General features: G+C 39.7%; 1 protein-coding gene across 1 annotated transcript in view; it reads right to left on the bottom strand.

The window, feature by feature from the left end:
* LOC137374170 (probable ATP-dependent RNA helicase DDX60) overlaps nt 1–14,524 on the bottom strand; it is a 102,808-nt gene that overhangs the window by 17,501 nt on the left and 70,783 nt on the right. The window contains exons 28-33 of the mRNA XM_068039960.1: nt 12,953–13,057; nt 6,746–6,946; nt 5,684–5,788; nt 2,327–2,480; nt 1,593–1,717; nt 84–231 (exon numbers count right to left, since the gene is read on the bottom strand). Coding sequence (XP_067896061.1) covers nt 84–231; nt 1,593–1,717; nt 2,327–2,480; nt 5,684–5,788; nt 6,746–6,946; nt 12,953–13,057 — 838 coding nt within the window. The remainder of the gene's footprint in view (nt 1–83; nt 232–1,592; nt 1,718–2,326; nt 2,481–5,683; nt 5,789–6,745; nt 6,947–12,952; nt 13,058–14,524) is intronic.

Here is a 14,524-nt window from a genome sequence, read left to right as displayed (position 1 = left end):
TAACATGTTTAGAGGCTTAAATATTACACACCACTTTGTAAATTAAACTAAAATATTCAAAAAGAGCTCAATCATTTCTTTACATGTTCTTGATAAAGGAAGATGGCATTCTTCCACCATATCAGCTTGATTCGAAGCAGAAAGAAGAAAGCATCCAAAGATCTCCTGGACAGTTCTGTTGTATTCATTGACTGCATCTGCAAACTCTTCTGGAAGATCCTCCAGGAATACCTAGAATATAAAGCCTGCTGTAATACATTTTCAGTAATCAAAAGGTGTTTCTGTAATCTGCACCCCCCAGAGTGAAATCTGTGTGCACTGCTGGTATCAGCTCTCTTATCCTGATGACTGTATTGTATACCCACTGAAATGTGGGTCTATGATTCTGCCATAGCCAGTTTTAACAATATGAACATGGAGAACTGGGATACAGCTGCAATCCGAATCACAAAAGCAATAATGTAAAAGGGTTGAAACAGGTTCACTTTGGGATTGTATATTAGGAAGATCAAGTTCCAAGGGCTTTTATTTCTTACTTATTCAATCTCTCAGTTCAGAGAAATAAGTTTATCAAATACATTTTCCAGAATATACAATTACTTTTGTTTATTTGCACTTAGTTTGTGCCAGTTTGCAAACAGTACTCACTTATGCCAGAGTGGGAAAGTTGCAGGGCAACTTCAAAACTTCATATACATGATCAAACGGAATCGTAAACTTTCATTATACCTGTCTTACATACTGAATTTTCTTTCCATTCAGTATTCTGTAAGTAGAATCTGTTTTATTGTAATAAACTGCAAAATTTGTTGCAAATTCTTTACTGCAGTCCACAATTTTTTTTTTATAAAGGTGATTGCTTGTGCTGATAATGACAAAGTATGTTTTTGCTGAAAATAGTACACTTCCCATTTTGAGCTAACACGTCAGTATCAAGCACTCTGAAGTCAAGAATACCACAGTTAAATGTTCAGTAAAGGTCCCAACTTCACAACAGCCAATAGCATTCCTCTACCTAAATTCAGCAGATCATATAAATATGACATTCATTTGTCACACTGGACATCCGATGGTCCATCAATGGGAGATTGCCAATTTAACAGCAAGCAAGGGCAGCATTGTGCTATGGTCACACGCCCACTGGAAGTTGGCTTATGATAACAATGAACAGCCAGCAGCAGAGTTTCATCTGATCAGGACTAGATTTAAATGCAGGTAAGAGGCCAGTGCAATAAACCACAGCACCAACCAATACTTTCCAAATCAACTTATGCTAAAAAAAAAGTAAACTTTCTTTGTAAAAAAATTGAGGATATCCTAAGTGGTATCTAATAACATGGTACGAGGACAGCCATAGGAACTACTATGGGAATACAGAATAGGGTGGCCACAGATACCACAATGGAAATACAGACAGAGCAAACCGATATCTTGGATGGAACAGACTGAAAAGCCAGACAGATTTGTGAAAATACAAACTATTTCATTCTATTCATAAATTCAGTTTCATGATTTTTGTTTTTCATATTTAATGTTGAAATGTTCAAAATGTTAATCCCCATAAAATCCCCAATTATTTCACTCTTGCATACCTTTGACTGATGGAGTGTAGTCCACTCCTTTTCAGTAGAACATGACGGAAGATGCATCCGTCCAAAGAGATTCGCTAATACCAAAAGTAAAGACTCCATCACTTCATCAGAAAAGCGGGTTGAACCTGTCAAAATATTAACATACATACACACCATCAATATTCTGAAAGGTTAATAAAACCTTTTATTCTCACTTGATGCTATACAGTACCAAATCCTGCTAAAACAAACCACAAACTTTTACAAACATTGGTGATCAATAAATCCAAACAGCAGTAACCATTTCTGTTAATCCTGTAAGGCTACCAAACCTACTGTCATTACCATCTTCCCAAGACATGCACCAACTATGCCCCAGAGGGTTGATGAGTGACCTGTTCCTGGGCTTCTACCAATGCCAGTCTGCACTGAGCACCTGGCAGCACACAACAGCAACATGGGAATGACTCACTGTCTGATTTTCACTTCACCTCATTGGAAGGTAATTTGCAGAACAACCACGCAGAAATGTGCAAGATTGACCTTGTATTCCTATTGCCACAGTGCAGTGTATTGTTGCTCTTACTTTTTCTGCCACTGTGCCAATGTTCAAACAAACTTAAATTATTGCAGTGGCATTGTTGGAAAAACAAGTAATCCTCTTAAAATAGAGTAGTTATCCAGCACAAGACATGACAGATTTATTAAGATTCAGACCATGGATGTTAAACATTGGCTTAAAGTCAAGATCTTACCTTTTCCTGCTGATTTCTCAGGCTGAGAGCAAATCTTGTGAAATAGACCTTTTACCAGGAAACTAACAAAGACAAAATTGGCCGGTTCATGATGCTGTAAATGGGTCACCAGTTCTGCAAATCCTTGTGGTGTCCCATCTAGATCCACAAAACCCTGCAAAAATCAAGTTGTTACTTATAACAAAAGACATCAGGGGTATAACATTACGATAATCATGAATTATACTATTCTCAACTTGGGTTAGTGGAAATAGATAAAAAAAAAGAAATAATGGCATTCTAATATACTTCAAATTCATTTTACAGATGACCTCAATTTTTACTCCTTAACATATGCAGATTTTAAAATTATTCCTCTTTAGCTTTTAATGACTTTAAAAAGAGAACTAACAAGCACATAACTCTGACATCCTGCTGCTTTATGAGTCTCAAAAGATTTCAATCAGTGTGGCATAGCTATACACGGAGCACCCAGTGTGGTCTGTATTGTTTTCCCTAGCTGTCTTCTCATTGTTCTTTAATGTGTATTTATATAGTGTCGTTACCATACAGAAGTCCCAGTGTACGTCATAGGAGTTTTATAAAGCAACATTTGACACCAAGCCACGTAAGGCGATATTACAGCAGATGACCAAAACCTTGATCAAAGAGATAGGTTTTAAGGAACGTCTTAAAAGGAAGAAATAGAGAGAGAGAGGGCAAGAGGCTTAAGAGGAGAATTCCAGAGCTTAGGGCGTAGGCAGCTGAAGGCACAGTCACCAATGGTTGAGCAATTAAAATTGGGGATGCTCAAGTGGCCAGAATTAGATGAGCTCAGCCACCTTGGGAGGGTTTTTAAAAATTTTTTTTTTTTTTTTTTTTAAGAGATACAGCACTGAAACAGGCCCTTCGGCCCACTGAGTCTGTGCCAACCATCAACCACCCATTTATACAAATCCTATACTAATCCCATATTCCTACCACATCCCCACCTGTCTCTATATTCCCCTACCACCTACCTATACTAGGGGCAATTTATAATGGCCAATTTACCTATCAACCTGCAAGTCTTTGGCTGTGGGAGGAAACCGGAGCACCCGGCGAAAACCCACGCAGACACAGGGAGAACTTGCAAACTCCACACAGGCAGTACCCAGAATTGAACCCGGGACACTGGAGCTGTGAGGCTGCGGTGCTAACCACTGCGCCACTGTGGGGATGCAGGAGATTATAGAGGTAGGGCGGGACTTGAAAACAAGGATGAGGATTTTAAATTCAAGGTTTTGCTTAAATGGGAACCAGTGCAGGTCAGCGAACACAGGGGTGATGGGCAAACAGGACTTGGTGCAAGTAAGGTTGCGGGCAGCAGAGTTTTAGATGAACTTTAAGTTTACAAAGGGTAGAATGTGGGAGGCTGGCCAGGAATGCATTGGGATAGTTAAGTCTAGAGGTAACAAAGGCATGAATGAAGGTTTCAGCAACAGCTGAGCTGAGGCAGAGGCGAAGCTATGAAGTTGGAAATAGGCGTTCTTAGTGATGGTGCTGAGTTTGGGGTCAAATCTGTTACCAAGGTCACGAATATTCTGGTTCAGCCTCAGACAGTTGCCAGGGAGAGGGATGGAGTTAGTAGTGAGAGAACTGAGTTTGTAATCAGGACCGAAGACAATGGTTTCAGTCTTTCCAATATTTAATTGGAGGAAATTTCTGCTCACACAGTACTGGATGTGGGGCAAGCAGTCCGATAATTTAGAAACAGCGGAGGAGTTGAGAGAGGTTGCGGAGAAGTAGAGCTAGCTGGGTGTTGTCAACGTTATTGTTAAAAACGATAAAATATCTTCATTTCTACAGCCTAAACAAGACAAGAATATAAAACTGAATCAAAAATAGTGTTGAAGAATGGCTACAGAAGCTGGAATTATACACTTTGAAAAAGGGGAAGCTTTGAAATAACGTACCTGAGGTTTTTAAGATTACAGAACGGATTGACAAATGTGATGCGAGCAAAATATTCAGATACCACAGCAAAGCAATTAGACATATTTTAAAGAATTAAAAAAATGGAGAGGCCGGTAGATGGGGTTTACTGTATTTAGTGGTCATTTCCTGTACTTAAATTATTAATTTCTAAAAAAAATCTATTTAGAGAAGGGTGTCAGGTTTTTTGATGGGTCTTCCCGTGGCAGTAATTCCACCTCCCATTTTCACCTGGCAAATGTATTCTTCACCCCACTATGACCTGTCTGTCCTCTGCCTCCTACACTGTTACAATGACTTTCAACATAAGCTCGAGGAACAGCATCTCATCTTTTGATTAAGGAACTTTATAGTCTTCCAGTCTCAACACTGAGTTCAACAATTTCAGATCACAATCTCTGCCCCCATTCTTTTGGAAGGCAGCTGTTCGAGATGATTCGACTATTTCACATTTACACCTCTTCTAGACCTTTCTTGTGTCCTTATCTCATCAAATTTTCCCTTGCACCATCATGCCTTTTGCCATTTAATCTCACCTGCCTTCTACCCTATCAAAAATCTTCCCTTCTGTTTTCACCCCCACCCCCACCTCTGTACTTGCTAAAAATCTGTTACATCTCTAACTTTGTCCAATTCTGACAAAAGACCTTAACCTGAAATGTTAACTCTGTTTCTCTCTACACAGATGCTGCCTGACCTGAATATTTCCAGCATTTTCTGTGGACCAGGGCGTCATGGAAGGAATGGTCCCTTTAGAATGCTAAAAGATGATGGGAGTGGAAGATGTATTTGGTGGTGGCATCGCAGTGGAGGTGGTAGAAATGGCTCAGGTTCATCTGTTGATTGTGGAGGCTAGTGGCACGGAAGGTGAAGACAAGGGGAAGTCTATTCAAATGTCAAACTAACATGATTTATGTTACTACAAGTACAATGTGTCTACAAGCTCAAAGACAGAAATATTTTGACGAAGAAAACATTTTCTTGCTCTTGCATTGACAGGATGACTGGGGAATCCCTCTGTAAGTGACCTCAGGAACATGTTTTTGATTTTTTTTTAAAACAGCAAAGATTTTTTAAAGATTTAAAGATTTTTTCAGTTCCGAAGAAGGGTCACGGACCCGAAACGTTAACTCTGCTTCTCTTTCCACAGATGCTGCCAGACCTGCTGAGTGATTCCAGCATTTCTTGTTTTTGTTAAAGATTTTTTATATATATGTTTAACCAATTTTAAAACACATTTTCACCAATTTTTACTTCAAAATTCATAAGATCCCTCAATAGCTCCATCAAATATGAGTGGTTGAACCAAACAAACGAGAAAGGTATTCAATTCTATCCTTGGTCTGTGTTGGCTTGCTTAATCTTATCTGTTGAGACTTTTGACAAGACAGCCTTAAATCTTACCTCTTTGAGAAGAAACTGTAAACAGAACAGGAAGTACAGTTTCAATACCAATTGTTTCTTCTGCCTATTATAACACAACATAGAATGCTGTAGCAGCGACAAAGCCTAAGGGGAGAAATAAGTTTTTCAGTGATTATTCATAATGTCAAAATGCACTCACTATACTTAAGCATATTTCACAGGTTTAGATGAGCTAAATATTATTCTGTGCAGATACACTGAAATACCTTGAGTCAAAGTTTTATTTTAACAGCTCCCATGATAAATAGTCCGAGCCTCATTGAAATAAATAATTGAAAGCCAAAATTAAGGGGAAGGGGAGCATCAAGGAAGTGATCTTGTGTGAAACAATGCCAACTTTTTCCTGTTTAAATTTAATAAAAGGACACCTCAGTGGTTTTGTCACTTTTGAATGCAACAGCAGCAGGAGCAGCAAAATGTCAAATTTTTCTATTTTATCCTTTTTACCTTGCCTTTATTTCCCTCTTAATTCTGTAACAGGTCATGCATAATCTGTTTTTGATATTTGTCCTGAACAATAACCCCTAATGAAAAATCTATAAAAACTTAACTTTTAAACCAGAAAGTAAATAAAACTACTTAGGTTACTGCTCAGATATATTACAAATCTAATATAACCAGAAAACACCAAATACAAGGGTAGTGCACTAGATATCCAAAGGTTACCATACCTCTCGGTAAAATGCTGCAGATTAAGATCTAGGTATCTGATGAATATTTATACTCAATTTTGATTTTTCAAGTTTTGCACTTGGATCAGGGATTCCATATTAAGAATGGAATGGGAAATATGTGTTTTAAAACTCTATTAGATCAATGATCCCCGGGTCACGCAGTCATCAAGTTCTGGCCAGATACAGTAACTATGAATTTTAATTGTTCTTATAATGCATTACTTTGATGAATTTCAGCAATTTTATAACAATGATGCATATTTCTAACGATATTAGTAAAAAAAAGTTACTGCTGAAAAGTAAAAATACAACTTTATATATTTCTAAATAATATTGCAGTGACAAGGCATCCCAGATAATTAAATACCTTGGCTTTGGCATCCATCCTGTCCTCAGCTTTAGCAACCAGCAGCATAAGACGAAGAACAAGAGAGATAGATAGAGGGAACTGACCACTAAGTAGGGGAACGCTTGCTTTGAGCAGTCTCTGTACTTTGGGCATTGGGACACTGTAAAAGACCACATTACCAATCAAATCAAAACCTCGTCTTCCAGCTCGTCCAGACATCTGGAAAGAGAACAGATGCAAAATCAGCTTTACAAATTTAGGTTTGTGTCATCATACTGGCATCAATGCAGTAATCATTTGTAGAAAAACTATACTTTATTACATAGATTGTTTCAACAAATTAAACACAGCACTCAGATGGGCAGAGGTAGCCTAGTTGAGAAGTACGTAGAATGTTTTCCGGATAATTTCTTGGAACAGCATGTTTTAGAGCCAACCAGAAAGGAGGCTATACTAGACCTGGTATAGTGCAATGAGATAGGATTAATTAATGACTTCATAGTTAAGGCACCCCTAGGTAGCAGCGATCATAATATGATTGAATTTTACATTCAGTGTGAGGGAGAAGAGTGCGTCTAAGACCAGCATTTCAAACTCAAATATGGGCAATTATGAGGGTGTGAAAGCAGAGTTAGCTAAAGTAAACTGGCAAATTAGGTTAAAGGATAAGTAATAGAGATGCAATGGCAGATATTTAAGGGGATATTTCAGAATACACAGAATAGATATATATTCCAACAAGAAAGAAAAATTCCAAGGGGGACACCCGCCATTCGTGGTTAACTAAAACAGTTAAAGATAGTATCAAACTTAAAGAAAATGCATATAATTGCGCAAAGATGGGTGGCAGGTCAGAAGATTGCACAGAATATAAAAAACAGCAAAGACTGACTAAAAGATTGATCAGGAAGGTCCAATTAGAGTACAAGAGAAAGCTAGCTAGAAACATAAAGACAGATAGTAAGAGTTTCTTTAGATAAAGTGAAAGTTGGTTCTATAGAAAGTGAGTCTGGGGAACTAATAATGGATAAGGAGATGGCAGATGAATTTATTTATTTTTTATTTAGAGATACAGCACTGAAACAGGCCCTTCGGCCCACCGAGTCTGTGCCGACCATCAACCACCCATTTATACTAATCCTATACTAATCCCATATTGCTACCACATCCCCACTTGTCCCTATATTCCCCTACCACCTACCTATACTAGGGGCAATTTATAATGGCCAATTTACCTATCAACCTGCAAGTCTTTGGTGGTGGGAGGAAACCGAAGTACCCGGTGAAAACCCACCCAGACACATCGAGACCTTGCAAACTCCACACAGGCAGTACCCAGAATTGAACCCGGGTCGCTGGAGCTGTGAGGCTGAGGTGCTAACCACTGTGCCGCCCATATTGAACAGGTACTTTGCATCGGTCTTCACTATTGAGGATACAAGTAACATCCCAGAATTAGCAGTAAGTCAGGAAATGGAAGGGAGGAAGGAACTCAAGAAAATTACAATCACCAGGGAAGTGATACTGCACAAATGGTTGGAGCTGCAAGTTGAAAAGTCCCCAGGTCCTGATGGACTTCATCCTTGGGTGTTAAAAGAAGTGGCTAGTGAGATAGTTGATGCGTTAGTTTTAATTTTCCAAAATTCCTTAGATTCAGGAAAGTTTCCGCTAGACTGGAAAATAGCGAATGTAGCTCCTTTATTCAAAAAGGGTGACAGAAAGCAGGAAACTACAGGCCAGTTAGCTGAACATCTGTCTTAGGGAAAATGTTAGAAGCTATTATTAAAGACATTATAGCAGGGCACTTAGAAAAATTCAAGGTAAACAGGCAGAGTCAACATGGTTTTGTTAAAGGGAAATCATGTTTAATCAATTTATTGGAGTTCTTTGAGGGAGTTACATGTGCTGTGGATGAAGGGGAACCAGTGGATGTATTGCACTTAGATTTCCAGAAGGCATTTGATAAGGTGCCACATCAAAGGTTATTGCAAAAAATAAAAGCTCATGGTGTAGGGGGTAACGTATTGACATGGATAGAAGATTGGTTAGCCAACAGGAAACAGAGAGTTGGCATAAATGAGTCATTTTCTGGTTGGCAAGATGTAACGAGTGGTGTGCTACAGGGATGTGTGCTGGGGCCTGAACTTTTTACAATTTATATAAATGACTTAAATGAAGGGACAGAAGGTATGGTTGCTAAATTTGCTGACGACACAAAGCTAGGTAGGAAAGTAGGTTGTGAAGAGAACATAAAGGGGCTACAAAAGGATATAGATAGGTTAAATGAGTGGGCAAAAATCTGGCAGATGGAGTATAATGTTGGAAAATGCGAAGTTGTCCATTTTGGCAGGAAGAATAGCAAAGAAGCATATTATCTAATGCAGAGCTCTGAGATGCAGAGGGATCTGGGTGTCCTAGTGCATGAATCACAAAAGGTTAGTATGCAGGTACAGCACGTAATTAGGAAAGTTAATAAAATGTTATCGTTTATCGCGAGGGGAATAGGGGAATTGAACACAAAGATAAGGAGGTTATGCTTCAGCTATACAGGGCATCGGTGAGACCACATCTGGAGTACTGTGTATAGTACTGGTCTTATTTAAGGAAGGATGTAAATGCATTGGAGGCAATACAGAGAAGGTTAACTAGACTAATACCTGGAGTGGGCAGGCTGTCTTATGACGAAAGATTGGACAGGCTAGGCTTGTATCTGCTGGAATTTAGAAGTGGAAGAGGTGACTTGATTGAAACATAAAAGATCCTGAGGGGTCTTGACAGGGTAGATGTGGAAAGGACGTTTCCCCCTGTGGGAGAATCTAGAACTTGGGGTCACTGTTTAAAAATAAGGGGACTGCCCATTTAAAACAGAAATGAGGAGAAATTTTTTCTCTCAGAGGGTCGAGAGTCTATGGAACTCTCTTCCTCAAAAGGCAGTGCAAGCAGAGTCTTTGAATATGTTTAAGGCAGAGGTTGATAGATTCTTGCTAAGCAACGGGGTGGAAGGCTATCAGGGATAGGTGGTTATGTGGAGAAATCAGTTCAGCTATGAACTTATGGAATGGCGGAGCAGGCTCGAGGGGCCGAGTGGCCTACTCCTGCAGCTAATTCATATGCTCGTATGCAAGTTTCCGGTTTAGTGGTACAGGACCACATTACTGAGTTCTGCTTTTTTTGAGATTATTTTCCATCCCTCTCTCTCCTAAGTCTCATTACTATGTATATCTCTTGCTCAAGCAAGGGGTAAACAGCTCAATTCCAGGCCCCTGCCAAATTCACTCTTAAAACCAGGCCGTGGAGACCACCTGAGAATGGCCAAGGTTGAATCTACTTCTGGCTCTCCATCTCTTCATGTAAGAAAGTACATTGCTTCTGTTCAGCACCTCCTCTAACCCAGACTTATCACTTCAAAATCAAATAGTACTCAATGCATTATAACATTGGTCATCTTATATTGTTGCACTTATAATCAAAAGTTATTTAGCCTTCCCTGTTACACATGGAATACTTTAAACATGGCATATACAGGGGCGTCCATTTAAGTTACTATTTGATAAATGAACGTCCTGCATGAGTGACAAATCCTTTTCCTAAAAAGGAGAGAGAATTGTCAAAGCCAAAGTTATTTGCCTAGAAGTAATTTGAGAGAGAATTTGGGTGGCACAGTGGCGCAGTGGTTAGCACCGCAGCCTCACAGCTCCAGCGACCCAGGTTCAATTCTGGGTACTGCCTGTGTGGAGTTTGCAAGTTCTCCCTGCGTCTGCGTGGGTTTTCTCCGGGTGCTCCGGTTTCCTCCCACAAGCCAAAAGACTTGCAGGTTGGTAGGTAAATTGGCCATTATAAATTGCCACTAGTATAAGTAGGTGGTAGGGAAATATAGGGACAGGTGGGGATGTGGTAGGAATATGGTATTAGTGTAGGATTAGTATAAATGGGTGGTTGATGGTCGGCACAGACTCGGTGGGCCGAAGGGCCTGTTTCAGTGCTGTATCTCTAAAACTAAAACTAAGAGATAAAAAGGGAATTCACCCAGATAAACTGGCAAGTAAGACAGTATGATGATTAAAGTACAAATTAAACATACTTTAACACGTAAAGGAGGTTCAGCAAAAGCTCAAGTTCCCTTGATGACCACAGAAATTAAAAGGAGACTTACAAAAACAAGCAGAACAAATCTAGGGCTAATAATGCAAAAGAAAATATAATACTTGATCTGGTTTGCACAGAACAGGTGGAGCAAATTTAACAGGAAACAAGGAGTTTATATTGAAAATAAAATAGTGGAACTCCGTGGAAAAGACACTGGATCCTGATTGTATAGACCCGAGAATGCTGAGGGAATTCACAGAGGAAACAGCAGAGGGTCTGACTATTATCATTCAAACATCCTTGGATATGAAAGTTATACCAAAGCACTGAAGGGCTGCCAATATAGCACTACTGTTCAAGGAAGGAGAGAGATAAACCAGTGAGGATAACATTACTAATAAGTGAGTTTCTAGAGATCATAACATAGGATAAAATTCATGCTGACCTAGAAAGACATGGGTTAACGTGGGACAGCAATTTATACTCTCACCGAAGAAAACAATGGCGCCCCACCCACCCCCCCCCACAGATGACCTGGAGAGGGCCAGCTGTCCGTCCCGGGCAATGGCATCAGCTGCCGGTGCGCAGACATTGACCCAATTTTTAAAGGGCTTCGAGCCCTGCCGTTCAATTTAAATATTTAAAAATAAATTAACTGCAAAAAATAAATTTATCTTGCTCCTCTCCCACCCCCCCCCCCATAACCATAGAAGTAATTACTTGCCCTCTTCCCCACCCCCACCACCAAAACACTTACCTTGTTCACCTGACCTTCCTCCCCCACTCCCCACAAAGTGCATAAACTTTACACTATAACCTTTCCCACCAGCCCCTACACCAAGATATGACTTTGACCCCACTCCCACCACACCCCCACACTGAGAAACTTATCTCCTCCCCGCTCCCCACCAGTGTTCCGCCTCGGTTCCCCAGGCAGGGCTCCGAAGGCAGGTGAGTGCTGGCCAGTGGCACGAATATCGCACCAAGACAGCCAGCGAGAGCGCAAGGGTAATTAATTAATGATATAAATTTATTTACAAATGTTAATGGTGGTCCCGTCGCTGAGTGGGCTGCCACGAGGCCTCACTGCCGTTGGCAATATCAGGCTGAGCCCTCAAGGTGCGGGGTGCGTGGCAGCCCTCTGCCGGAAGCATTTTCTGGCCCCCCGCCACAATCCCAGACATTGGGCAGGGTCTGTAAAATTCAACCCGGATTGTAAAAGCCCAGTCCTATATGATAAATTTAATAAAACTAAGAAATAATGGATTGTACTAGTAAAGGTAATGTCATGCAAGTGTATATGAATTTTCAAAAAATATTTGATAAAGTATCAGATAAGATGCTGTCAAATGAAATTTTCAAGATTGAGTTCAATAGATTTTTGTTAGGAAAGAGTATTAAGGGATAGAACATAGAACATTACAGCGCAGTACAGGCCCTTCGGCCCTCGATGTTGCGCCGACCTGTGAAACCATCTGACCTAAACTATTCCATTTTCATCCATATGTCTATCCAATGACCACTTAAATGCCCTTAAAGTTGGCGAGTCTACTACCGCTGCAGGCAGGGCGTTCCACGCCCCTACTACTCTCTGAGTAAAGAAACTACCTCTAACATCTGTCCTATATCTATCACCCCATAACTTAAAGCTATGTCCCCTTGTGTTTGCCATCACCATCCGAGGAAAAAGACTCTCACTATCCACCCTATCTAACCCTCTGATTATCTTATATGTCTCTATTAAGTCACCTCTCCTCCTCCTTCTCTCTAACGAAAACAACCTCAAGTCCCTCAGCCTTTCCTCGTAAGACCTTCCCTCCATACCAGGCAACATCCTAGTAAATCTCCTCTGCACCCTTTCCAAAGCTTCCACATCCTTCCTATAATGATGTGGAGCAAAAGCAGGAAAATGGAGTTGATGCATAGTCATGATCTAATTCAATGGTCTAACAGGATCAACAAGCTGAATTGGCCTCCTTCTATGACACTAAAAATAGCTACAGTAGCTTTCAAAAAAAAATCTCATTTTTGTTGACAGCAGAAATTACTTTAATTAGGAAATGAGAAGATCATTTAGAAACAGCAAACTCCACCACGTTATTAAAAAATTGACCCCAATAAAGGATGCAATGTGGGTACCTGTCTGTATTGTAAGGCATCCAGAAATACAGAATCATCAAGAAAGACAACAGTTTTGCATGGCATGTTAATTCCCAAAGCAAGAGTTCCAGTAGCAGTCACAACCTACAGAAAGATAAAATTACTTAATTTAAGTGTAATCTCAATAACAAAGTTCATTTGGAACACAAGACTGAATCTATAAGTCTGAGCTTTGCATGACTGTTGGATTTTCGGAGTATAATGATTGTACTAAAATCAGTCAATTCCACGATCAGGCACTCCAAGTATTCAATTCTTTAGTAAATGTTCCCCTTTTTTATTTATAATAATTTATATAACACAGCTTTTCATGGCAGAACCTAGAGTATTTAATTGTAAAATGACCGAGAATTATTCATTACAAACGTTTTTCAAAAATAATTCACACTCCTTTCATTTTCACCATGGATCAAGCAGCCACAAGGATAAAAAACAGAAAACAAGTTGACCTAATTCATTATTTTCATCTGCCCAATACCAAACAATAAAAAAAACTGAAAGATACAAATGCTTGTCACGTTACAGAAAAAAAGGTGACTTGATCTGTGAGAATAACAATCTGCTAATCAGCTCAGTATTGGTAAACGAATGAAAATTCATATTGTCACCTAGTTGGTTCAGAAAGGACCGACTTTAATAACAATTTCAAATGTCTATGACTGCCAATTGATATCTTTAACGTAAATAGAAAATGTATATAGCGCCTTGTTGATAAGAATATGGCTGCAATACCAACCAATGTCAGAATTCCTTGCATGAGCTGTTGATTCTGATCCTAATGGAGGACAGTGACTCGTGATGGACTGGAGAAGGTTTAACTATTTCAGTGCAACTTCAGCACACTTCCAAATAAACATCATGAAAAGTTTTCATCTCTCATTACCAGCAATGTCAATACGTTATGAACAACACAGTTTAGAAACAGAGGTGAAAACTGTGTTGCTGATAACTGTAGACCTTCCCAGCATACACTCTCCATAGGTCTGTCCTACATGTGTTAGTGCAGCAAATTAGGCCAGAACCCATAAAAGGTACGTTATAATGGGGAGTCTCTGCCTGCTCCAAACAAGGTTAGTGGCAAAGAAGGGTGGAGACAGGGTTCCCATGGCCCTACTGGTCTTGGTATCCAGGTGGATCATCAGCAACAAGAGCACCGAATAAAACCACGTGCACCAGACAGCTGACTGACAATGCAGGACTAACCTTAATCATAAACTGACCTCCTCACCATCACACCCCCCCAACCCCTACCAAATAAAGTTAAATGCCAAATAAAAAAGGAAAACACATTGCTGAATTACAGATATGCTACGGCAGCCTAACAGGTTGCTTTTTTTTCAATTCTCTATATATCTAAAAGAATCAATAATGGTCATCACTAGTTATATACACAATTTTTCCATCACAGCCTCTCCTACTCCGCACATTTATGAGACCACAAAATTCTTATTAATTTTATTTCTGACTGCAAAAGGACACCAAATAGCATTAAAATTTTCAATGAAACCTCTTGATATCTTATTCAAATTGTGAACCACACCTTCACTAGGC

The sequence above is a fragment of the Heterodontus francisci genome, chromosome 1 (genome assembly GCF_036365525.1).
Source record: "Heterodontus francisci isolate sHetFra1 chromosome 1, sHetFra1.hap1, whole genome shotgun sequence".
Taxonomy (NCBI): domain Eukaryota; kingdom Metazoa; phylum Chordata; class Chondrichthyes; order Heterodontiformes; family Heterodontidae; genus Heterodontus; species Heterodontus francisci.
The sequence above is the reverse complement of the archived record's forward strand: the minus strand, read 5'-3'. Positions and strand labels throughout refer to the sequence as shown.